This window comes from Gossypium hirsutum, chromosome D12 (assembly GCF_007990345.1).
Source record: "Gossypium hirsutum isolate 1008001.06 chromosome D12, Gossypium_hirsutum_v2.1, whole genome shotgun sequence".
Taxonomy (NCBI): Eukaryota; Viridiplantae; Streptophyta; class Magnoliopsida; order Malvales; family Malvaceae; genus Gossypium; species Gossypium hirsutum.
Genome location: NC_053448.1, coordinates 55,455,816 through 55,479,213, shown reverse-complemented (window position 1 = coordinate 55,479,213; position 23,398 = coordinate 55,455,816). Strand labels below are relative to the sequence as shown.

The 23,398-nt window shown below is 35.3% G+C and overlaps 4 protein-coding genes and 1 long non-coding RNA gene across 7 annotated transcripts; all 5 read left to right on the top strand.

The window, feature by feature from the left end:
- Positions 1–1,667: 1,667 nt before the first annotated feature.
- LOC107955113 (uncharacterized Rho GTPase-activating protein At5g61530) lies at positions 1,668–5,502 on the top strand. The gene is made up of 11 exons (XM_016890827.2): positions 1,668–1,812; positions 1,955–2,048; positions 2,145–2,407; positions 3,054–3,116; positions 3,229–3,247; positions 3,386–3,484; positions 3,577–3,654; positions 3,739–3,983; positions 4,399–4,561; positions 4,856–5,048; positions 5,188–5,502. The coding sequence occupies exons 2-10, from the start codon at positions 1,988–1,990 to the stop codon at positions 4,999–5,001; spliced, it is 1,137 nt and encodes a 378-aa protein (XP_016746316.2). The 5' UTR covers positions 1,668–1,812; positions 1,955–1,987; the 3' UTR covers positions 5,002–5,048; positions 5,188–5,502.
- Positions 5,503–6,035: 533 nt separating this feature from the next.
- LOC107955112 (probable isoaspartyl peptidase/L-asparaginase 3) lies at positions 6,036–9,325 on the top strand. Of its 2 annotated transcripts, XM_016890825.2 has the most exons (7): positions 6,036–6,372; positions 6,484–6,658; positions 7,142–7,206; positions 7,317–7,709; positions 7,801–7,859; positions 8,309–8,413; positions 8,936–9,325. In XM_016890825.2, exons 1-7 carry the CDS (start codon positions 6,262–6,264, stop codon positions 9,153–9,155), a joined length of 1,128 nt encoding a protein of 375 aa, XP_016746314.1. In that variant the 5' UTR covers positions 6,036–6,261; the 3' UTR covers positions 9,156–9,325. The 2 variants fall into 2 exon arrangements, with proteins under 2 accessions (XP_016746314.1, XP_016746315.1); XM_016890826.2 differs by lacking the exons at positions 6,036–6,372; positions 6,484–6,658 and having other exon boundaries at positions 7,138–7,206; positions 7,305–7,709.
- A 242-nt stretch (positions 9,326–9,567) lies between these two features.
- LOC107955111 (ceramide kinase) lies at positions 9,568–16,489 on the top strand. Of its 2 annotated transcripts, none has more exons than XM_016890822.2 (13): positions 9,568–11,294; positions 11,798–11,974; positions 12,050–12,217; positions 12,318–12,410; positions 12,613–12,705; positions 13,048–13,270; positions 13,360–13,386; positions 13,528–13,612; positions 14,476–14,625; positions 14,837–14,938; positions 15,447–15,815; positions 15,982–16,048; positions 16,127–16,489. In XM_016890822.2, exons 1-13 carry the CDS (start codon positions 11,121–11,123, stop codon positions 16,262–16,264), a joined length of 1,866 nt encoding a protein of 621 aa, XP_016746311.1. In that variant the 5' UTR covers positions 9,568–11,120; the 3' UTR covers positions 16,265–16,489. The 2 variants fall into 2 exon arrangements, with proteins under 2 accessions (XP_016746311.1, XP_016746312.1); XM_016890823.2 differs by lacking the exon at positions 9,568–11,294 and adding an exon at positions 11,508–11,667.
- A 304-nt stretch (positions 16,490–16,793) lies between these two features.
- LOC107955110 (derlin-1) lies at positions 16,794–18,711 on the top strand. The gene is made up of 7 exons (XM_016890821.2): positions 16,794–16,986; positions 17,071–17,206; positions 17,304–17,377; positions 17,606–17,699; positions 17,795–17,923; positions 18,025–18,185; positions 18,370–18,711. The coding sequence occupies exons 1-7, from the start codon at positions 16,970–16,972 to the stop codon at positions 18,599–18,601; spliced, it is 843 nt and encodes a 280-aa protein (XP_016746310.1). The 5' UTR covers positions 16,794–16,969; the 3' UTR covers positions 18,602–18,711.
- Positions 18,712–19,276: 565 nt separating this feature from the next.
- LOC107955109 (uncharacterized) lies at positions 19,277–22,481 on the top strand. The gene is made up of 3 exons (XR_001699808.2): positions 19,277–19,684; positions 20,224–20,443; positions 21,755–22,481. It is a non-coding gene; the product is annotated as an uncharacterized lncRNA (long non-coding RNA).
- Positions 22,482–23,398: the final 917 nt, after the last annotated feature.

The following is a 23,398-nucleotide window of genomic DNA, read 5'->3' as shown; positions in this document are numbered from 1 at the left end:
CCTTGTGTCCTCCATGCTTGCACTTTTTGTACCAACTTTTCTTTGTGTCGCACATTGGCCCATTTTATCTCTAAATTCACACTTTTGGCCCTTAATTTTACTTTTGCCTCAAATTTAGTCTTTATGAGATAAAAGATCATAAATAGCTCAAATTAGCAGGATCATACTCAGAATAAATACATAATTAATACATAAAAATACGTTATTCTAGAGTGTTATCACTACATAACCATAGTCAATAGGGAATCGTAGTTATACTTCAACTGTGATCGTATAACCACCGTGAACTGAAGCTCGAGTTGCAATGTAATGAGCTTCTAAGGTGATGGTTCGATACCTACACCACAGATGAAATGTGGGGTTCTGAGAGTCACCGTATCACTGTGAACTCAAACACACCTTAAAACTATCACATAGTCTCCCTCAAACACAAATGAATATTTTCGTCCAAAAATTTCTACACTCAATAAAAAAACTGTTTAGAAAAGATTTTTTGATTTTACAAGGGACAGTGACCGAGAGAGTTGATGGAGTAGAGAGAGCAAAACCCCATTTATATAGGCAACCCGGGGGAAAAATTGAAAAAAAATGTGGAAGCCCAATTTGAAAATTATTTCGGGATTCTCGGGTTTTAGAATTTTTTTACAGGTTAGGGTTAAAAATGGGAGGGAAGAAAATGCGTCCTGCAGGATGCGTTTTCAGTTGAGGTGGTAGAATGTTATCTGAAAGCACACTTTGTAAGACGTGCTTTCAGCCTATATGACATCCAAGTCAACTTAAAATGCGTCTTACAAGGCGTACTTTCAGAGAACATTTTGCCACATTATCTGAAAACACTTTCCGTAGGACGCATTTTTTCTTCTCATATTTTCAACACTAACCTTAACTCGTGAAATTTTTTTTCAAAATCGTAACCGTAATTCTAAACTAGAGATTCTCGGGACAGAGAATCTCGAATAAAGTTCAGACATCACATCCGAAAATGGCTTGGTTTACATAACAAATAAACTATTCGTTGAAAAAAATCGTTGGGAAAAGTTATTGTTGGCAGTAGGACATGTTTTCTGTTTTTCTCTCCAAAATCAGTCTATTTCTCTAAATATTCAAAAATTTGACCCAAAACTCTTAATTTTTTTTTCTAAAAATGGTTTTTACTTCAAATTTACCCATTAAGTTATTATTTAGGATTTTAATAACAAATGTTCCATTAGTTTTTTAAACTTTGTATACAATTATAATAGAATTATACAATATAATAATAAATACAAATTAAGTTTAAATCAATACATAACACAAATGAATTAAAATCGATTCATCCATACAAAATATAAACGAATGAAGAATACATAATTCGACAAGAGTAGAGACCCGCAAATATTCCTTTACTATTTGATTAAATATAATCATTAATAATTTAACTCAATTATTTTCAAAAAGAAATTTAGCTAGAAGGATAAAATTTCCAGTCGTACTTTTTAAAAATATTTTTATATAAAAAAAAATATTTGGTGGTGCTGCTGGGAGCCGTCAGAATAGTTGGAAGCTTCCAGAAACCCGGGTATTCTCTGAGTAACTTCCACGTGGTTTTTTATTTTGTAAACTGTAAATTTAAAAATGACTGACCTAATTTTTAAAATTTAAATTTCTCAAAAAAAAAAAAACTATTTTAAATTGAACTTAATATTAAAATTGAACTGTTACAGCTATTAAAAGAAAAGTAGCACTTTCGACTTTCGCTATCACCTACCGATTCAACTCGCCAAAAGGAAAAGTTCGTCTTTGATCGTTGCTTCATTTAAGCTACACCAAAAGGTAAGTATTTTTTTTTTCAGTTTTCCGTCAAAAATTAGGGCTCTGTATCGATCATTTATTTTTTTGATCACTAAAAACGATTATGTATCAATTCAATTTCGCTTACTTTCTCTCAAGTTTCAAATCTTTGCTTTTTTGGTAGTTCATTTTTTTCGGTTTGCGTTAATCGGAAGCGATGCCTTCAGCCGTATCGCAGCAGTGGCAAGAGAAGGCGACTGGTTTTTTTTCTTCCTCAGGTAATTTTTACTATCAATTCTTCGGCATATCATTGTATTATTATTATTATTATTTTTACATGTTGCAACGTCAGCGGGCTTTTTTTTTTATTGCAGGGGTGAAGCTGAAGGAAGCTAGCCAAACCGCTGGTACGTTTGTTGGAGAAGTTGCAAAGGATGCCAAAGGCAACGTCACTGACGTGGCGGAACGAGTTGGTTCCATGGTCAAAAGCCGATGGGCGTTTCTCCGGCAGCCAGCGACAAGACATGCTGTGCAAGAGAGTCTTATATCGGCTGCTGCAACGACCGGAACCTTTTTGAGGAAAGGCATCACCGGGACTAAAGACAGGGTCGTTGTTGGGAAAACAAAAGTTGAAGAGGTAAAAAGAAAAGAATCTCTAAGAGTAATTTTAATTGATCCCTTTTTAATTAAACGGATCTTACGGAATATTATATATGTTGTTCATCGTATTAATAATCAATTACATCATGAGAGAGGATGGGCTACCATTTAAATTTTGATGTTTCCTGTAGCATTTGATATATCTGCCTATAGTTTTATGCTATTGGAATCTTATTCCGTGCTTGACCAATTATTCTTAATTGTGATTGTTTGTTTTTTAGACTCTGTTTCTTTTCTGTCTAATTTCCTGCTTTGTAGATTGCCTTTCATTCGGTTCTTTACTCTGATAGGTTAAGCTTGTGCTGTTATCAAAATTTTGTACCCCACGGAAAGGGTTTTAGTTGCTTGTTTGTTTTTCCATTGGGTATTATGACTTGATTCACTTCTGTTATTGCAGAACTATCAAGGTTTCAAGTAACTAGTGAATTTCGGACCTCTCTATCCATTCGTGTTTTTATGATATTTGTTGATGTTACTGTTGACCTTTGTGTAATTAAGAATGCAATATATTGATGCTTAAACAAGGCATTGATGTAACTATTTTTTACAGACTAGGCTAACCTAGGCCTCTACAGAAATCATGGTAAAAGATGACTTATATGTAATGGTGAATTTGTTTACAGGTGGCAAAAAAGACTGCACAGAAAAGCAAGACAATTTTGACAGATATAGAACGATGGCAGAAGGTATAGAATTTGTGCGCTTTACTTTTCTTTTTGATGTTTGTTTTTCAATCTTTCGACTTCTTACATGCACTTTCAAGCTTCTGAACTGTTATCATGTGTATTCCATTTGCAGGGTGTTGCCAGCACTGATGGTAAGTTTCTCTATCCCGACCACAATGCATTCTCCAAATGGTGACTTCTTTGGGGATCCTTGTCACTTCCTTTCTCTCTTTGTGGATATTTCCAGCAATGCATAGTGTTTGCCCCTTACTTTTTTTTCTTGTCCTCAGTATTTGGAGTTCCTATTGAGGTTACTGTGCAGCGGCAGCAAGCCATCAAGCCCATCCCTCTTATATTGGTGAAATGTGCAGATTATCTCATATTATCAGGTGATCCAGACCGGTACTTATTTAGCAAATGTTGCTGCAATATACATTTTCTTTTTACAGAAGGTAACATATTTGTTTTTGACATTTTTTAGGTATAAATTCTCAATACTTGTTTAAAGCTGAAGGAGATAAGAAGGTCATTGAGCAATTGGTTTCTGCATACAACCAAGGTATCTTGCATGTTATCTGCTATAATTTGACTAGAAATTATTCTATTTGGATTGTCATAATTTGTCGTCATATGTATATCACAGATTTTAATGCCTCCATACCAGAGGGTGTGAATCCAATTGATGTAGCAGCTCTAGCCAAATATTATATTGCTAGTCTTCCTGAGCCATTGACCACCTTTGAGCTTTATGATGAGATCAAAAGTGCCCGTTCTAGCATACATGCTATGAGGAATGTACTGAAAATGCTTCCTAGTGTAAATTACATGACTCTTGAGTTCATCACTGCATTGCTGCTTCGTGTTAGCCAGAAATCAGTCCTTAACAAGGTAGGAGTTATCTCTTTCTCTGTGTCTATCTGTCTGTTTATCTCTTTGCATTCATGCATTTCCTTTAAAGGTGGTTTCAAGTAAGGTTGGATATAATTGTAAAAGCTTATATTTCTCCACATATGTGAGTTGCCATTCAGACCTGATGAATTTCTATATTACCTTGTACTGATGGGCTAAAGCTAACTTGATGATCAAAATGATTTCTGTTTCGTGGAAAATTTATTTCTTTGAGGTCATTGTTAGCATCTTTTTATTAGTCTCGTGAACAAAATACCTATATAAATAAAGCAGTTTCCTGGTTTCTTCACTTCCCCATCCCTCCAAACAGTTGTGTTGCAGTTATGTGCTTATTATTATCTGATAGACAAGTTGTACCTTTAACAACGTTTTATTGTTGTTTATCTTCCAATAGATGGATGCACGAAGCCTTGCCTTGGAAATGGCCCCTGTTATTATGTGGCAGAAGGATAGAAAACCAGAATCTTATAGGAAATACTGGAGTCATCCACTCAAAAGTCCTTCTAAGGGTAGCATGGATTCAACCCCTACTTATAGTGCATGGGACATGCTTGAAGGTAAATTCTCCTATCAGCTACAGTTTGCTCTTATAAGATTGTGTATGAGAAAGCATACTTTCATGCTAATACTAACAAAATATTTAATAGAATATGGTCTCTAGTCTCTACTTGGGGAAGCTAGTTCTTAATCACAGGATTGGAAATGATGGGAAAAATTAAGTGACTTGATAGTTATATACCGCTGCATTGACTTATGCTTGTTCCAAAGAAATGGTGACTGAAAATGTATTTGTGAACCTTGAAGGTTCTGGTTTTCATTCATGATTTACTATTTCTTTGTTATGGCTACAGATGATGGAGAAGATATGGATGCTTCCTCCCACATTCCTTTGGATGATGGTATCCCGGTTGATTTTGGTGCCATTGAGGTCATTCAATGCCTCATAGAACAACACAATCCCATATTTACAGACGCTAATGAGACAGTCTGGAGATGACCGAGACTAGATGATTCCTTGTGGGCAGCCAAGTCAATCATATCCGGGTATGAAACTCGAAATTTGAGCTAGATCACTTGAATGTACATTTTATTCATTAGTAGATACTTGTTTGTATTTGGAGATGAAAATGAAATTACCTTAAAGCTACTGCTTGTGAATGGAAAATGCTGGTTTGTTTTTCAGGAAAAAGACGAGGACAGAGTAAATATATAAATTCTTTGAAGGTCTATTTGCCACCTGTTTTGTAACTTTTAACAGAAATAAAGGCAAATTGGCAATAGTGAATATTTTCACATGAACAAGTTGACACTTACAAGAATCCTCTGCAAATGCGTTTCACATGAAGTTTTAAATTGCATCACTCTTGCTTATTCTCATATTTGGGTTTGACATAGTGTAATGGCAAGTAATGCTACTTTGACTGAGGTGTAATTATAGGACTTGTAAATGTGTAATTATAAATTTTAATTTTCTATTAAAAAAAGAAATTTGGCTAAATGTGTGTTTGATAAGTAGAAAATATTAAATTGTTTAAGATTAAAATTAATTTTTTTAAAATACTTTTATTAAATAACATAATTATATTCAATATTTATATTTACTAATTTTTCAAATAAATTTTTAATATAAATTTAGTATTTATAAAATTTAGCATTAAAAATTTTAAAAATTACTTTTCAATATTTGAATTTTTAGTTTATCAAACACTTTTAATTTGATAGATAAAAGTTTAAAATAATTTAACCTTAAATGAAAATTTTTAAATAGTTTAGTGACTCGATTTATGCATCAATTTGGTCATTGAACTATTTAAAAGTTTAACTTTTTTTAAATATAATTTTGCAATGAGCCAAACAATGATTCGACGATCTATACGGTAGATTAGTATAGTAGAATAATATATCTTAGATTCGAGTTGATCTAGTAGTCACTGTTGAAGATCGATAAAAAATTATTTGAATTTTAGCTCATAGATTTGTGAGGAAAATTTTTTAATTAATACAGATTAAGTGAATAAAATTTTTTTATAACATTAATTTTAACATTCGAGCAAACTTGAACGAAAGCTTATTTATTTATTTTAGTTAAGCGACTAAACTCATAATTTAGTTTTTCCTTAATTTTATCCTCAAAAGTACGGTAACCCAAATGGGCTCCCCTACAACATACTTTGATTGGTTTGTTACTTACCCGCGCCTCATCAAGGTGACTACAGTGACTCTACCCTTTGCAACATTCACTTGAAAAGTCCACTATATGTTCGTTGAACCTGCGATCGAAAACATCATCTTCAACTATTCTGAATTTCTGATGGCTCCTACAAACCTCATTATCGCACCTCTCTTCCTCTTCACCTTGTTTTCCTTGGTAGTTTTCTTCGACTTCGGTGACATGGGTTTTGGGCCTTTTCATTCCTCTCCTTCAATTAATGATATATACATTTGTTTGTTATCTCATACATATTGTATTGGTTATCAGGTGAGAGTACAAGAAGGGGTTGAGGATTCAGGGAAGTACCCAATAGTGGTGAGCACATGGCCTTTCCTGGAGGCTGTGAGAGCTGCGTGGGAAGCGGTTGATAAAAGGTTCAATGCTGTTGATGCGGTGGTGGAGGGTTGTTCCGCTTGCGAGGAATTGAGGTGTGATGGTACAGGTTGGTAGCATAAACTCTGGGTTCTTTTTATTTTTTGGTTTAATTTGTCAGAAATCAGGATGCTTCTTGTTTGGGTTGAGTTGGGTTTTTAGCCTTTGTCTGGTTAAATCCTTCGGTTATGCAGGACTTGCATCTATTAGTTAACCAGACAGATAATTGGTCCATCATTTTTCTTTTTTTAGAATATTTGTTGCTATCAGTTGAACGTGTACTTGTAGAAAATTTTATCACTAGTTGAAATCATGCTTTGAATTCTATTAAGCAATATCTGGTTGTCCCAAAGGTATTATATATGTACTTCTTTAATGTATTCCTTGAGAATGTTCTTTAACGTATGTATGGGACCAAAAGTATTTTAGAAGTAAAAGCTCAATATATGTTGCCTCCTCTTTAATGGGTTCACTAAAAACAATGGAACATGTGCAGTTTTGTGATTTTGTTTACCATTTAATTCCCTGATTGACATGAATTTGGCTGTAACAGTGGGTCCTGGTGGAAGTCCGGACGAGAATGGAGAAACTACAATTGATGCATTGCTTATGAATGGGGTATTCAACATTGTGTCAAGTTTGTCTTGTGTGTTATTTTGATCCTTATTTGTTTGCTTTTGTTAAGAGAAACAACTTAATCTTTTGTGTTCACCAAGGACATGCAATAGGCCACAATGGAGGTTGGAGCTGTTGCTTCTATGAGGTATGTGAAGGATGGCATTAAAGCTGCAAGATTAGTCATGCAACATACTAAACACACAATGCTTGTTGGTGAACGAGCATCCATCTTTGCGATTTCAATGGGTCTTCCTGGACCCACAAACCTCAGTTCATCAGAGTCTATGGATAAATGGACAAGATGGAAAGAAAACAACTGTCAACCTAATTTTCGGAAAAATGTTGTACCTGTTGATAGCTGTGGCCCTTTTCAGCCTAAGGATAACCTGGGGCATAATAAGGGGATTTGTTCTGAAGCCAATTCAATAGGAACTATTGAATCCAGGACATGTCTTGTCGGTCCTCATAGCCATGACACGATTTCAATGGCTGTTATCGATAAAGTAAGTTGTAACTGATGATTCATTGCCATTTAGGTGCATATATTCTGAGATTCACATTTGTTTTCAATGAGATTTTCTTTTTCTTGCATAGATGGGACATGTGGCTGTTGGTACATCAACAAATGGTGCAACCTTTAAGATCTCTGGCAGGTACTAATCTTATATTTTCTTGAAATTTATTCAGCATTTGGTAAATTATTATCTCATAAACCTTTGAAAGAGATTGAATGATTTCAAATAAAATTAGTTAGACAACAAGATCACTCTTGGCTCCACTTATTTGTAGCTGGTGGACAGAGAGACATCTAAGGTAGGTGTAGGTAGAGTGGATATCTCATTGTGAAATAAAAACGTTAAGCAGCACCGATGATGTTTTCCACTTTTTAGTATCAAGGGTTCTGGATGCCTTGAAAAAAAAACGTCACATATAAAATTTGTTTCAAAAACATGGATAAGTTTTTTTAATGAAGTTTTGTCTTGGTTTTTCATAAGCATCTTTAACTTTTTATTGGAGGGAGGGAAATGGTTGAGGGGGAGGGGGGGATTACATTGTGTCACCAGAGTTTTTATTCACCTAACATTATCTTCCCTGATTGCAGGGTGGGTGATGGACCTATTGCTGGATCTGCTGCATACGCTGATGATGGGGTTGGTGCTTGTGGTGCGACTGGAGATGGTGACATCATGATGCGCTTCCTTCCATGGTATCTAATAAACTCAATACTTAACTTCCACTATTTGGATCAGGTTAATACTAATAAAGTATCAGAAAAGGGAAAGTCTGCTATCAAAAAAAAATCGTCTTCTGTGTGGGATGCCAGGTTCGTTAGAACCAGACTATTTCACTCCAGGTTTTGAACTGTAAACTCTCTCTTCCTTCTTGACTCGCCTTCAGTCTTGATGGCTGCAAGCGAAATGGCAGCTGGCTATGTGACTAGAAAGTAAGAGAGGCACGAGAAAGCTTGCTCAACTTTTTCTTCTTTTCTAGACGAGGCCCCATTAATTGAAATATTTGAGAACAATGTTCTTAGAGTTTAGGAATCTTTTCGAGGGTGGCAAATTACTACGATGGAGTCTTTGATTAGCATTGCTTTGTTAGCATGTTATTTCTTATGGCTAACTTTTCATTTACTCGGTTGTTTCCTTTCTCAAATTCACCCTTTGCAACTGTTCTACTTCGATTAATCTGTTGTAGTATGTGCGAACCTCATCGTATCTGTTTTCAGCTATCAAGTTGTAGAGAGCATGAGACAAGGAATGGAACCAGAGCTTGCGGCCAAGGATGCAATATCACGAATTGCAAGAAAATTTCCTGATTTTATGGGAGCTGTTGTTGCTATCAATAAGGATGGTGTACACGCCGGCGCATGTCACGGGTGGACATTTCAATACTCAGTCAGAAGCCCAGATATGGACGACGTAAAGGTTTTCACAGTGCTGCCTTGAAATTGCTGGTGTAACATGCCTTGTTTCAATATTATCACCGTAAGTGTTCAACAATTCATCCAAGGACATCATCTATTGTTGTATTGGCATAATTGTAAAAAAAACACTCAACGTTTGGGGGCTTTTGTTTTGTGTCCTTAATCTTTTTATATTTTGATTGAGACTCTCAACGTTACGATTTTTTTTGGACATTAGTCTACTTTTAGCTGTCAACATTAACAGTTAATCAGGTTAACATAATAACGCATATGACATGCCATATAAGCATACGACTGTCATATATGAACTCATCTATTTAACCTTTTTTTTCTCATTTTGTTTCCATTTTCTTCCCTCTTTCTCTTTTCCCGATTCTTCTAAAACCCAAAGCTTTAAATTTGCTCTTTATCACCACCACTACAATGGCAAATTTCAAAGAAATGAAAATTTTCTTCTTATATTAAATAAACATAAAATAATGTTATAATATTTAAACTTATTCATCTTCATCATCAACCTGTTTATACAACTCTACAATACATACAACTATCTCAAACCCTAAATTGACATGCAAAACTCAAGATTCCATGGAAATGAATCTAATGATTTCAATGGAAAAAAGAACCCAGAAAAATGAAATTAAATTTAATCCAAAGCATTGGGACCGGCAGAAGATTTCAAAACAGGGCTCCAAATCCATTGCACCATGAATTTCCTTCCTTTGTTGCCGTTCATGTTATACGTTTTCCCTTTCTGGTCTCTCGTGACTTGACCAATGTACCCTCCGCCGCCGCCGGTACCGTACAACCCTTCACAGAGGTCTCCTATCTCCGTTGGTGCGGTGGGGTCCTCTCCGGCGTACCATGCGTTCACCAGTGGGTTTGTGGAGAGCTCGGCTAACTCGTGGGCGATTTATGAAGTCTTTGATGAGGAGTTTTTGGGAAACAGACCAACGACCGTACCAAATGAGGTAGATATTGATCGGCGACGAGGAAAGGACGGGACTCATGTGGTAACGGAGGTCGACAATGTCCGATGAGCCTTCGAACTTTTTGGAAGAGGAAAGGATTCTGGGTGGAAGCTTGGGGTTAAAGAACTCAGCTTGATGAGTGTTTAAAGTTTGGTCTTTTGCAAATTTAAAGAGCAAATTTTGTTTATTTCGTTCTGATTAGTTTTTGAAATTGGGTTACCACAAAAGAATCAAAGATGAAGTCAAATCCTGATAAAAAAAATTCATGGCTGGAATCAACAGATAGAGGGGAAGAGAGACAGAGGGAAGAAAAAAGAAAATGGAGACAAAATGAAAAAAAAGTTAAAATAACGTCATATATGACGTGGAATTTAACGGTTAACACGGGTTGATTGTTAAAAACGGACTGATTTATAAAAAAATCGTAATATTAAAGGTGTCAGTCGAAAAATAAAAAGGATAAGAGCACAAAATCAAAAGTCTTCAAAGGTTGAGGGTTTTTTTTTACAATTATGCCTATTGTATTTTACCGAAAAGCATTTGTAGAAGAGACATTTATGAGGCTAAGAAATGAAGAAATTTAAGTAAAAATTCATTGGGAATTGTTTGTTTTAATGTCAAAACTTTCCCCACCCTTTGTTTCATTCCTTGAAACAAGGAATTTTACATGAATGTTGATTGAAAAGTCGAAAAAAAACGATACATGAAAAACACAAAGCGCCAATTTTCAACGGCTCCAAGGCCTCGTCCCTTGAATAGTAAGTGAATGCCTTTCGTGTTGAGGGTGGACCAAACCCGAATGCAATTTACCCGATCTCTCCATTCGGACCTTATAAAAGTAAACGCCAATACAAAATAAAAACCTTGGCTCTCTCTTCTTCATTCTTGTTTCTTTTTTGGTATATGAAGCATGGTTTAGGGCTTTTAATTCCAACTAATTTTTTTTTAAATCTAGTGATTTTTTATCTCAATTTTTATTTTTCCATAGTAAATTTGTATACTAGTTAATCTAATTAATGGAAATAAATGGAAGTGTTTATAATTCTGGGAATATATCCCAACGAAATGTCGACGCTGAGGGTCAAACATCCGTTTTGAGTTCGAATTTGTTCTTGGATCACGTTGGAGAGGTTACTCTTACTCTTAATTCAGATGGTTTGTCTTGGAAATCGCTTTATTCCTTGGATAATGTAAGTTCTTATTTCTTTTTATCTTGTATATTGATTCTTTCTCCTTAATTATCATACCTCTTCATGTTTAGTTATTATTATTATTATTATTATTATTATTATTATTATTATTACTGTTATATAATTTTGTTTTTCTGTTCATTTGATTGCAACCCATCATTTTGCGTGTATTTGTGTGTTTTCTTAAGCTTATCCATTTTGCGCTTTTTCTTGGATGATATTGAAATTGCCTTTTGTCTATTTGCCCTTTACCTTCTTGAAGTGTATGAGCTGAGTTACCCCTTGATTATTGAGAAATTAATCTAATTTTGGTTTAAGTTGTAAGATAGGTTATTCCTTAATTATCGTACGTTACAATACACTATGGTTTAAGGTAGGTTGTTTCAATACCTTTTGATCAATGTAAGGATCCTCCATTGTTTTCCGCTTCTTTGAGCTGTGTTTTTACACGAATATAGGGTCATATTTAGCTTCTGATGGCTTCTTCATATTTACTGGAACAGGATGGATCAACATGTTTGGGAATTAAATTTCTTCCTAGAGTGGCAACTAAAATGGCAACGAAGCTAACATTCTCTGATGTCTATGCCGTAGAGATAATAGACAGTGATGTGATTCTAGAATCAGATCTCACACTTGCTGCAGAGTGTTTCGTGGGGAATGGATCTCATGATTCTGGGGTTTGTTTGTTTTTTTTCATCTCATTTTATATAATGATAATATTTTTCAGTGATTCATCATACTTACTGCTGCAGATGAACCACTTTATGGTGCATACTTTTCAAAAGTCTAAGTCACAGCCTTGCCTTTGGAGCTTGGCGGTTTACAAATTTGGTAACAAGGACTTGCAGACATGTCAAATGTGGGTGAATAAAATTAATGATTCTCTTAGTAAGGAAGTTGGGAGACCAAAGAATCTTCTGGTATATATCTTCTATAGTATGTAAAAATTTTTTCGTTTCAAGATATAATGCCAATGAGAAATTGAAGATATTTTAAGAGATTTTTTTCCCATTTAATAAGGTATTTGTTCATCCAATGAGTGGGAAAGGGAATGGACGGAGGATCTGGGAAACCGTTGCTCCTATATTCTCACGTGCTAAAATAAACACAAAGGTAAGCTTCCATAACAAATGCAGATAGATCTTATTGCATTATTTTCCTAACATTATCAACTGTTGCATTTTCCCATTAATTGTCATGTTTTCTTATCACGGAAATTTAAACATATTAATCCTAGTTATAAAGGTTCAATTAATACCTATTACTAAGTCAAGCATGCCTGGCTAGTTATAATGACCTGTTGTTTCAATTTCAGGTGATAGTAACACAGAGGGCAGGGCATGCATTTGATGTGATGACATCCGCCACAAATGAAGAGCTGAATTCATATGATGGTGTTCTAGCTGTTGTAAGTGATTTGATACCTGCATGTTATGGTACCATATGCATCTTTTCTCTGTCTAGAATAATTATACCAAATATACCAAATAATAGGTAAGTTGCTAACTTGATGGAAAAGATTCTTCTTTTTAACTTCAGGTTCATGTTTTGTTGTTTAAGTGGTACAGATTTAGTTCAAAGCTTTGTGTAGGCTGTAAGAGTGCCGAATGACCTAACTCAACAAATACCTAATTTTTGGGCGGGCTTGGTTCCATTTTCTGTTCTTTAAGCTTTAACCTATTAGTACACTATGTGACAATTATAGTACCATACATAAACAAAGGTGATTTTTTTTCATGTCAATTTGCAGGGTGGTGATGGTTTCTTCAATGAAATCCTTAACGGGTTTCTTTCTTCAAGGCATAAAGCTCCTTTCCCTCCTATCCCTTCAGATTTTCTTGATGCTCTGGGGAATAACAGCAACCCCTTAGTTAATGATCCAAATGGAGCAGATTCTGAGATTCATAACAACATAGAGAGTGATCCTCTTCTCTCAAGTTCGGCTCATAATGAATCAGGATTCTCTCATTTGAGTGTGTTTCATGATAACCATATTTCTATAAGAATCAACTTTGTGGTTGTTCTGTTTATCCTGTATAACCATGTTTGCTTTTATTTACAGGAACTAATGATGGTTCTCACATTGAAGGTTAGTTTTTACTGTATTCTTACAAATTACCATGATAATGGAACTCTGTTTGCAACTCTCTATACAGTGGCGGAAATGGTCTCTTTATATTGTTTACATATTTTCAATGCTTGAAACCTAAACAAATTTTTTGATATTCAGATCAACAAATTGAGAATCCACTCCCTAACCAAAGGCTTAGATTTGGAATAATTCCTGCAGGTTCAACAGATGCTATTGTTATATGGTATATTCTTCCATCCTTATGAATATTCCTTCTTTAGGGCTCAACATAGTAAGGCTAGGTCTGTAGCTTGCATGTGGATGCATGCCGCAGGCATTTTGGGCGACTATTTGTAATATCAGGATACAGTCCACCTGCCTAACTTTGAATTGTCCTTCTGATATGGATACTGCCCTAAGCTTTTACATTTTTGCACCAAGTGGCTGCTCACTGTGGCAAGTGGTGATAAATTGGGAGGGAAAAACATTAAAGAAATAATTGAATATTATTACTGGGTGGCTTCAAGTTACATTGATTTCTATCAAAAGGCCTCTTCTTGTCAAATACTCGTATATAACTAAATGTGATCTAAAAGTCTCTCTTCCTTTTTCTTGTTTTAGATGTGATGTTTTACATGATGTTAGATGGAATATAGGATTTTAAAGCATTTGAAAAAAGTTCTTTGCTGTTCTGGTTTCTTTCTGCCTCTGGTATTATATGCCTCACATGTTAAGCTCACCTAGTCTACAAGTGTAGGGCCCATGGTTCCATGGGTGGTTTATGTCTTGGGTGGCAAATAGACTTGAGGGTCCAATTCTTAAGAGCTGCCCCTTATGCTAAGGATTTAAGTCTTAGGAACTATCTGTTATGCTAAGTACTAAATGTTAGGATTTTTATCCAGATTATCCGCCCCACAACCTTGCTTTGATGTAATTATAGCCAAGGTAATAACAACTTTCGTTAGGTATCACATCTCTTTGAGGAAATGGCTTGTGATTTGTAGTGCTGACATGCTTAAAACATATATCTAACTGAAAATTGTTGGAGCTAATCATGGATGTCATTTGTTTTCTACTTATATTGTTTTGTTGATTTCTTTATTGCAGCACCACTGGTGCTCGAGATCCTATAACGTCTGCACTGCACATTATCCTGGGTAAAAAGTTGTGCCTTGATGTTGCTCAAGTTGTAAGATGGAAAACTACATCTACCTCAAAGATTGAACCTTGTGTACGCTATGCGGCTTCTTTTGCTGGGTAGTTTCTTGTTATAACTAGTGTTATGGTTTTGTGAGAGTATTGGCATATAAATGTCTTAAATGTTGTTGAATGCATGCATGTTTGCTGGTTAATAACCTTTCAAGCACAGTCATGATAATTGAAAGGCATTTTAGTGTGCTTGTGTTCTTTTGTTGCTCTAACAATTACCCTCATTGTCACTTTGCAACTCATCAGTGAAATTTATCAGGTATGGATTTTATGGAGATGTCATTACAGAGAGTGAAAAATACCGCTGGATGGGCCCCAAACGTTATGATTATGCGGGAACTAAAGTGTTTTTGAAACACAGGTATTTCTCTTCATCTAGACTTAATGAGTTTGTAGATTAATGATGTTAGGTTTTGGTGGCAATAGCATTCAATAAGATAATCAGCTTCAAGCATTTGTTCCAATTTAGTTATAGAAGAATTGCAGTTAAGTCTGAAATTTACAATAAGTTCCCCTTCAGTTATGAGAGGCCTTTGAAGCTGGTTCTTTTTGTTTGTATATAATGCATCGTGGAAGAATTTTCCCTTCACCTCCTTGCTTTGCTTTAGGACGAGATTTTTGTCCCCTTTTTAGTAAGAAATTTGAGCTGGATTTGGCTGCTATTATTTGACTTGAAGTCTTCAAACAACTTCACCTTTCTAGAGATCTCATTTTCATTTTAGCTTGTTAATGTCTGTCATTAATTTTCAGCTTGAGATTTCCCTTTCCCAGGGCATGTCTGAGCAATATTATTATTACAAATGCCACCTTTTAATATTTGATATTTAGCTGACTATGCAAAGTCATGATAACCTCCTTTCTTCATAAAGGTCATATGAAGCAGAAGTAGGATACCTGGAAGTTGAATCAGAAAAAGATAGTTCAATTTTAGATGGAAGTAGGATGCTTAGTAGGGTGCGGAGCTTGAAACGAAAAAAATCTGAAAGAAATATTTGCCAAGCTAATTGCGATGTGTGTAATACAAAGCCAGTTTATTCTTCAACAAGAAGCCCGCCTGCAATAAGTTCGCCAGAAGCAAGATGGTTGAAATCTAAAGGGCGTTTTCTTAGTGTTGGGGCTGCCATAATGTCTAACCGAAATGAAAGGGCACCTGACGGTTTAGTGGCTGATGCACACCTTTCAGATGGTTTCCTACATCTTTTATTAATTAAAGACTGCCCTCATGCATTATATCTCTGGTAATTTGCCGCATTTGCTTTTCTCAATAAGGATTTTGGGGATCTCTATTTGGTCCTTTCATTTCCTTTTACATCAGTGCATTTGCAAATTTTGTACTGTTTCTGCATAGTTCTTCATTGTCTAGAAAACCATTTTTCTGTAATGGCTCTTAATCAATACCTGCAGGCATCTTACGCAGCTGGCAAGGAAAGGCGGAAACCCCCTGAATTTCGACTTTGTGGAACATCATAAGGTATATGTTCTTCCCATGTTTTTGTCTTCTGGTGTTCCCTGAAATTCTTTCTGAACCCATTATTGATGTTATTTCTAGACCCCGGCATTTACATTCACTTCAATCGGCAAAGAGAGTATCTGGAATCTGGATGGTGAGCTTTTTCAAGCACATAAACTTTCAGCGCAAGTATTTCGGGGCCTTATTTGCTTATTCGCATCTGGTCCTGAAGTTTAGGATACAAAGGGAACATGCTCTCATCAAAGCATGCAGTAGTTGAGTAATTTACATTCTACCAACACCGTTTTGTATTAACAAAATTTAGTCTAGTTATTGCTGATATACATCAACAGGGCTTTTAAGGTATCATAGGACAAGAATTTGATATAGTTATGAATGAATATGGAGCACTGTATATTATCTCGAAAGTTTGTTTTATAATAAATTCTCGATTTTCCATGATATCTACCTTTAATTCTCTTCAATCCACCAATTAAGTTATTGGCTCAAAAGCAAATTTGTGTGTGTTTCAAGTTAATTGACACGAAGTTAAAATTTCGATCAGTAAACCCCTTTTCCATTATAATTTAATTGCTTCCTAGCATAAAAAAAATCTCTGAGAATTTTAAAAATTATATCGATGGTGTATAAAAAATGGACCAGATAACGAATTCCACCAATCAGCTCATTGGTCATTTATGTGGGCTTCGTCAGACCAAGAAATTTTCAAACACTGAACCAACCGGGTATTGCAATAGAATGGTTGGTCCAATGAGCTGGGACAATTAAAAGAGAAGACTTGGAATATATGGTTTTTATCTTGACTTGATCATTGCCAAACTCAAAAGTCACGCCATTGGTATTTCCACCACCACTACTACAAGTCCATGATCATGTTCTTATGATCTTGCACAACCCAAGGCATTATTAATTGTTCCTGCAATGTCTACACCAGCACAGTAACCTTTCTTCCTTTGTCTGATTTAGATACTTTTCTTTTAATATTTTGGTTCTAATTGTGTGTTAGCTTCAAATATAATCAGATATTATCAATCGTTGCCGCCTGTGAGCAAGTTCTATGGAGTGGCCTGTTTGATGACCACCTCCGCCCTCTATCTTGGCCTTTATGATCCCTGGAACATAGCTCTCTCTTACCAAGATGTATTTAAACGTTTCCAGGTAAACTTGTAAGCTTTTTTTTTAATCAAATTTACAACTTGGAGAGCTCTTTTTTTTTTTTTTTTTGTGGTTCATCATTGATATTCTTTTGTTGCAGGTTTGGAGGCTCATCACCAACTTCTTCTTCCTTGGGCCATTTTCACCCTTTTTCGCCATCCGTCTTATAATGATGTCAGTACCTAAATCTTTCGGCTCTTCTCTTCTATGTTATCTAGAATTAGTGGGCTCAAGTACATGTCTAATACGAGTATGCTTAACCTTTTCCATATTTAAAGAATCATACCTCTTTATCCATATATGGACAAATAATCCAGACACAAGATCAAGATACAAACCTTGCAGTATCATATTTAGTTGGAGAAGAAAATAGTGTAAAACATTTAAAGTTTAATTTGACAGAGCAAGGTATGGTGTGTTACTAGAGAGAGGGCCTTTTGACAAGAGAACAGCAGACTATGTCTGGATGCTGATGTTTGGAGCACTGTCACTTTTGGTGAGTAACAAGTGAATTTAGCATACCAATCGACCTTTACCTACATATAAATATAAAAACTGAAAATAATTTCATACTACTGGTTGATTCTTTAGGTGATGGCTGCTATTCCATTTCTATGGACACCTTTCATGGCCGGTTCACTGGTTTTCATGATCGTCTACGTTTGGAGCCGTGAGTTCCCAAATGCACAAATTAGCATCTATGGTGTAGTAACATTGAAGGTACGTTGATAAGAGCTGAAACTGCAAAATAACAACTGTAGTATGGAGTTGGAATTGCTATTTTTAGAACTGGTTCTAAATGTTGGATATTGGCAAAGCAGGGATTTTATCTACCATGGGCATTGCTAGCTTTGGATCTAATATTTGGGGCTTCTTTAATGGAAGATATAATAGGAATGGTTGCAGGGCATCTTTATTACTTTCTAACAGTGATTCATCCTCTTGCTGGTGGCAAATACGTTCTCAAGACCCCTCTTTGGGTGTATCCTTACTTTCCATTGTTTATTTTTCAGCTTACGATATAAATTTCAATGAATATAATCGAAACAAACTCACTCGTGATGGAACTTAAACCGCTTGGTATGAAGTAAATGTATGTTTATGGATTAACCAAATTTTAGTGGGATGTTGAACTGTGTGGTATAGTCCTTAATGAGCGTTTGCAGACACAAACTAGTAGCGTACTGGGGGGAGGGAATCCAAGTTAATTCTCCAGTGCAGCGTGACCCTTCTGCCGGAGTTGCTTTCCGAGGAAGAAGCTACGGACTCGATGGTAATCGAGCAAGAACAACTACGGCGCCGTCAGAGCAGAACCAGACCGATAATTCAGCAAGGCAGCCTAATTCAGGCGAGGGCGTTGCATTTCGGGGGAAAAGTTACCGTCTTAGTGGGCATTAACTTTTATGGTTTTAGTTGGTTCACTATGTTATATTTTGATCCAATATGTAAGGTTGGATTTTAATTTTGTACGATTTTATAAATAAAATTTTTCTTTAATTTGATTTTCACTAATTATAAGTAACATTATTGAATTAGCATAATATATTATATACACAATTAATTATATTAATCTAATATGAATATACATGTATGTATATATTTTTTTAAATATACGCATCTATGAATCACAATTTAAGTTTAATGTGTATAATTATATCAAATTAAAATTTAATATTAATAGCTTTAATCTAATATAATTTATATATTTTGCTGATTTAAATTTATTTTTGAGTATTTAATTGCCATACAAATTTTGTATTAAATTTAAATCATTTGACCAACTTTTTCTAAAGAGTAGTTTGCATTAATGTAAATATTTAATAATTTTAAAATGTTTTAGTAAACTAATAATATTATAAAAAAAATATGAGAATTAATGTATAGATTAAATCTCAACTTTTAATACAATAGAGGATTAAAATTATAAATAAACTAAAAAATAGAGAAGATTGAAAAAGAATAAAACAATGTTCTTTAAATAATTTTATAGTGTAAAAGATGTTTTATTATTAAATTATATAAAAATATTTTGTAATTTAAAAAAAGAAAAAAGAAAAGGATTGACCAGACTGAGTTGACCAAATGGGTCCAGATAACATGGTGCGGTCAGTCCTTCATAGAATCATCCTCCAACCGGACTTTCCCTCCACTGTCTGCACTGCATGCTCTCAAATTCGTCGCCAAAAGTGTTTCCTTTCTTTCTTCCTCTTCACACCAGCAATCGTTATGTTACAAAAGCATTTTCTTTTCCTTCTCTTTTCTCTCTATTTCATTTCCATTCAATTCCCAAATTTTATTTTCCTCTGTGTTAAAGATTTGCATGATGGGTCGAGGTTATAAGGTGGATCTCGAAAGGATTTTGACTGAGGCTGAGTTTAGGGTTTTTGCAATGAGCCTGCATCTGAGCGGAGATGGGGAAACACGTTTGAGTTTTTGACATTGATGAAACTTTGTTCTCCACTACGTTGAGCATGGTTATGGGTAAGGGTGTTTCATTTTTCATAATTTTGTTTGGTTGCTAAGAAAACGCGGGAAAGTAGAAGAAATATGGAATTTGGGTATCTTTTATGGGAGCTAGGATTTAGAATTTTGAGACGTATACATTGCCTTGGGAATCTTACTAATAAATTTATAATAAAAAAAGAAGAAGAGAGAATCAAGCACCATTCACATTTCACACGAAACAACTGGTTGATTTCAGCAAAGAAATTTGCTTGAAATTTATGTATCCCTTTGTCTGTAATCTTGAGCTGTTTTGTATATTGGAAGCTGTTTGGGAATATGAGAAATATAAACAGACATGCACTGGATTTGATAGTTTGATGCAAAAGGTTAGGCAGAAACAAATTTTTGTGCTTTTTATAATTCTATCATTTTTCTCACCATTCTTGCAGGAGAATAACATTCATATTAATATGGCTTTGGGAGGTTTACAAACTTGTTCTTTTTAATTGTTGCTCTCTTGTGGGACTGAAATTGCTTAATTTCTAATGCGGGCGGGTTTCATTGTGAATTTGCAGCTTGGAGATTTTCGATCCTGTTGAGTTCAATAAGTGGGTATAGAGGAGATGGCACCAGCAATAGAGCCTAGCCCACCCTAGCCTGAAACTTTTTGAAGAAGGTTTTAAATTTGGGCTCTAAAGTTTTCTTGCTGACTGGGAGAAGTGAAAAGCAAAGATCTACGACTATTGAAAATTTGACTAAAGCAGGGTTTCGGAGCTGGAACAAGCTTATTTTAAGGTGAGCATCATTACTCATTAGTACTCCTTCGTTTGACGTATGTGGATTTGGTTATTTGTTACTTATATATCCTATTAAATGACATATGTTGGACTGCAAGGATATTTTTCTCGGATTTTTCATAAACGCCTTGTTATTGGAAGTTGGTGTTAATAGTTTGCAAAGTTAGTAATCCCGCATTGCTAACATATATAAAGTATAATTTAGGTAATTAAGTTGGGTGGCTAGCCCATTGTGTGCTTACCAATTGGGTTTTCGGAAAAGACTTCTAATGATGAAACATAGATTCACTGCTTTAAAAATATAAGGTTTTAAGGACAGGGTATCACACTTTCAAGTTTATATTTTATTTCCCTCAATTTTTCTTTCTTGCACCACAATTTTACAACAGTAGGCACTATCTATATGATGGAGTAGGTAAATGTCACTAGTTTCTATGCCATGATAGGCTTTGGTCCTAGAGTTTCTTAATTTTCTTTTCAATCTAAACTTGTCTTCGCTGTATTCTTTTATGCCCTAGGTGTAGACATTACTTATGTTGTGCTGATTGTGTGCTGTCATGCTATCTGTTTATACCTCCTGTATGGAGTGAAATCAAGGAAGAATAAAGGAGAAAAATGAAATTGTTCTCTTGTATGGGAGAATACATTCGGTTTATCTGTCACTATCTTCTTTGCCAACTTATGAATGCGTAAATTTTCTAGTTTCTCCAAGTGTATATAAGGGAAGCTTGTAGATCAACTTTGGTCGAGCTTATAGCATGCCTTGAAACAGTGGGATTTTTCTCTAACAAGAATGATGGTTTCCTAAGTCGTGCCTTTGATAGGAAAGGAAACCATGTTGTAGAGCAGGGAATAGTATTGTTCATTGAGGAAAACAGTTTTCCATAGAACGCATACATGTGCACCACAATAACTTTCAAAATGGAACTTAAAATGCGATTGATCTTCCATACATCTGCTTTGGTGCTTGAAAACATTGTTCTTTCCGGGTTCACCTGCTTGGGAGGGACATCATCACTCTTTTTTTACAAGGATATGAACGGTTCTTTGACTTGTTTGAAACATGGCATTAACTATGTAATAATGCTGTTATTAACTGAATCATTTAGCTTTAAATCCCATCCTTTGAAAGTTCCAAAGGTGCAAAATCATTCCCTGGATTCTTTTGTTACCTCCAGACCTCAATTCATTTTGTTCTTTGGTTTTCTGTCATCTATATCTGCTCATAGAAATATTTAATGCCATCTTCACGCTTTAAATTACGGATGCTTCAATTGCCAACTAATTCCCATATTTTCATTCCATACAGAGACTCCGAAGTCCACGGCAAGCCAGAAACAGTGTTTAAATAGAAGAAGAGGACTAAAATGGTAGAAGAGGGATATAGTATTGTTGATGTGTGGGATCAACGAGAAGACGTGGAGGAGGATGTACTGGTGTTGATGGAGGTCGGTTCACCTTGTCTGGGCGGAGAGCCAGAGAATATTGAAAGTGAAGGTGGTGGAGGTGAACGCTGAGAGCAGAGTAGCAGAGTGTAGGTTAGAATGTTGAAGAGTCAATCCCTTCCTCCTCGTTCTGGGGGTTATTTACAGGAGAGGTCCCATGTTAGATGGCATTAACATGTCAGACCCGCTATCAGGTCATCATTGTGAGATGCGTGGAAAGGATGTCCGTGATGGGACATATTGTCATTCCCTTTGAATTATGGTAGGGAGTAGTTGAGCCCACATGGGGTTCGGTGGCCTCAAGAGTCATGTTCTTAATAGGAGATCGGGTGCCTAGAGGAACGAGTGGTGGCATCCTTCTAGGGAATGGGTGGGTAGCTTCTTTGAGCAGCTTCATCCCATTTGGTTGGATAGTTGAAACGGAAGGCAAAGCTTCTAATAACTGCCCAATCTATAGCGGGTGGAGGTCACTCCTCAGGTAGCCTATTGTGTCTTAAATCGGTGGAGGTATAACAAGTATTTAAATCATAAGTAATAAACAACCAAATAAAAATCAAAGTTGTGCCAGATTATTGGTATCTTTTCTGTTAACACAAGGCGAACTATAGCAATGACCCAGTTTCGTTTCAAAAACTCATTAACTGCAAGATGCTGAAACTGACAATTAATTAAGAAGAAGTGATGGATTGATAGTTTGTTGATTGAAAACCATTAACTTCCATCTATTAGTTTTTCCATGGAATCTATTGTCATCTTCATTCTGACAGTGACCTGAATCCAAAGTTACTGTTTCCTTACCTTTCTCCCACAAGTGTCTGCAGATGATTACATATAGTGTTCCATTATTTTATGAGGACCACATCGCCAAAGCCACCCTTCGGCTTTACCATTCAGTCGCTTCATTGGTCCCTGCCTTACAACTAGCCCCCATCAAACTGTGAGGAATCTCTCTTTCTCTCTCCCCCCCTTCATCATTCAAAACAAACAATTGTTTTAGGATAAAAATATTGAACTTTAAATTCGTAGCAGGAATTTCCACTTCCACTGTTGCCTTAAACACAGGGGCAGCATATGTGTTTAGTCTAGCAACTGAAAGTAACGTTGCCAATAATCCAAATCATTAGGCTATAAAATCTTAAGATATTTTTATACTATAATGAACTATATCTATCTATACTTAAATGGTTGAGAGGGTGAGTTTGTCTTTTTCAATTAAATCAATAAAAAAATTTACCATAATGATGCATATAAATTTTTTGTTTTTACCATTTAAACCAAAAACAATTTTTAATATTTATGTGAACTTTAATTAATATGTTTTCAAAAATTTGTCCCCAACTCTTGACTGATATTCTAATATTAAAGAAAATGTGTTGCTGAACTATTAAATCTAAAAATATTTTATAGTGTGAAATTTGGAAAAAAAATGAAGCAATATATATTTCATTTACTCTTTCCTTTGGTCTTCAAATCTAAATTAGATTTGCATGTGCAATGTGCTTCATTTT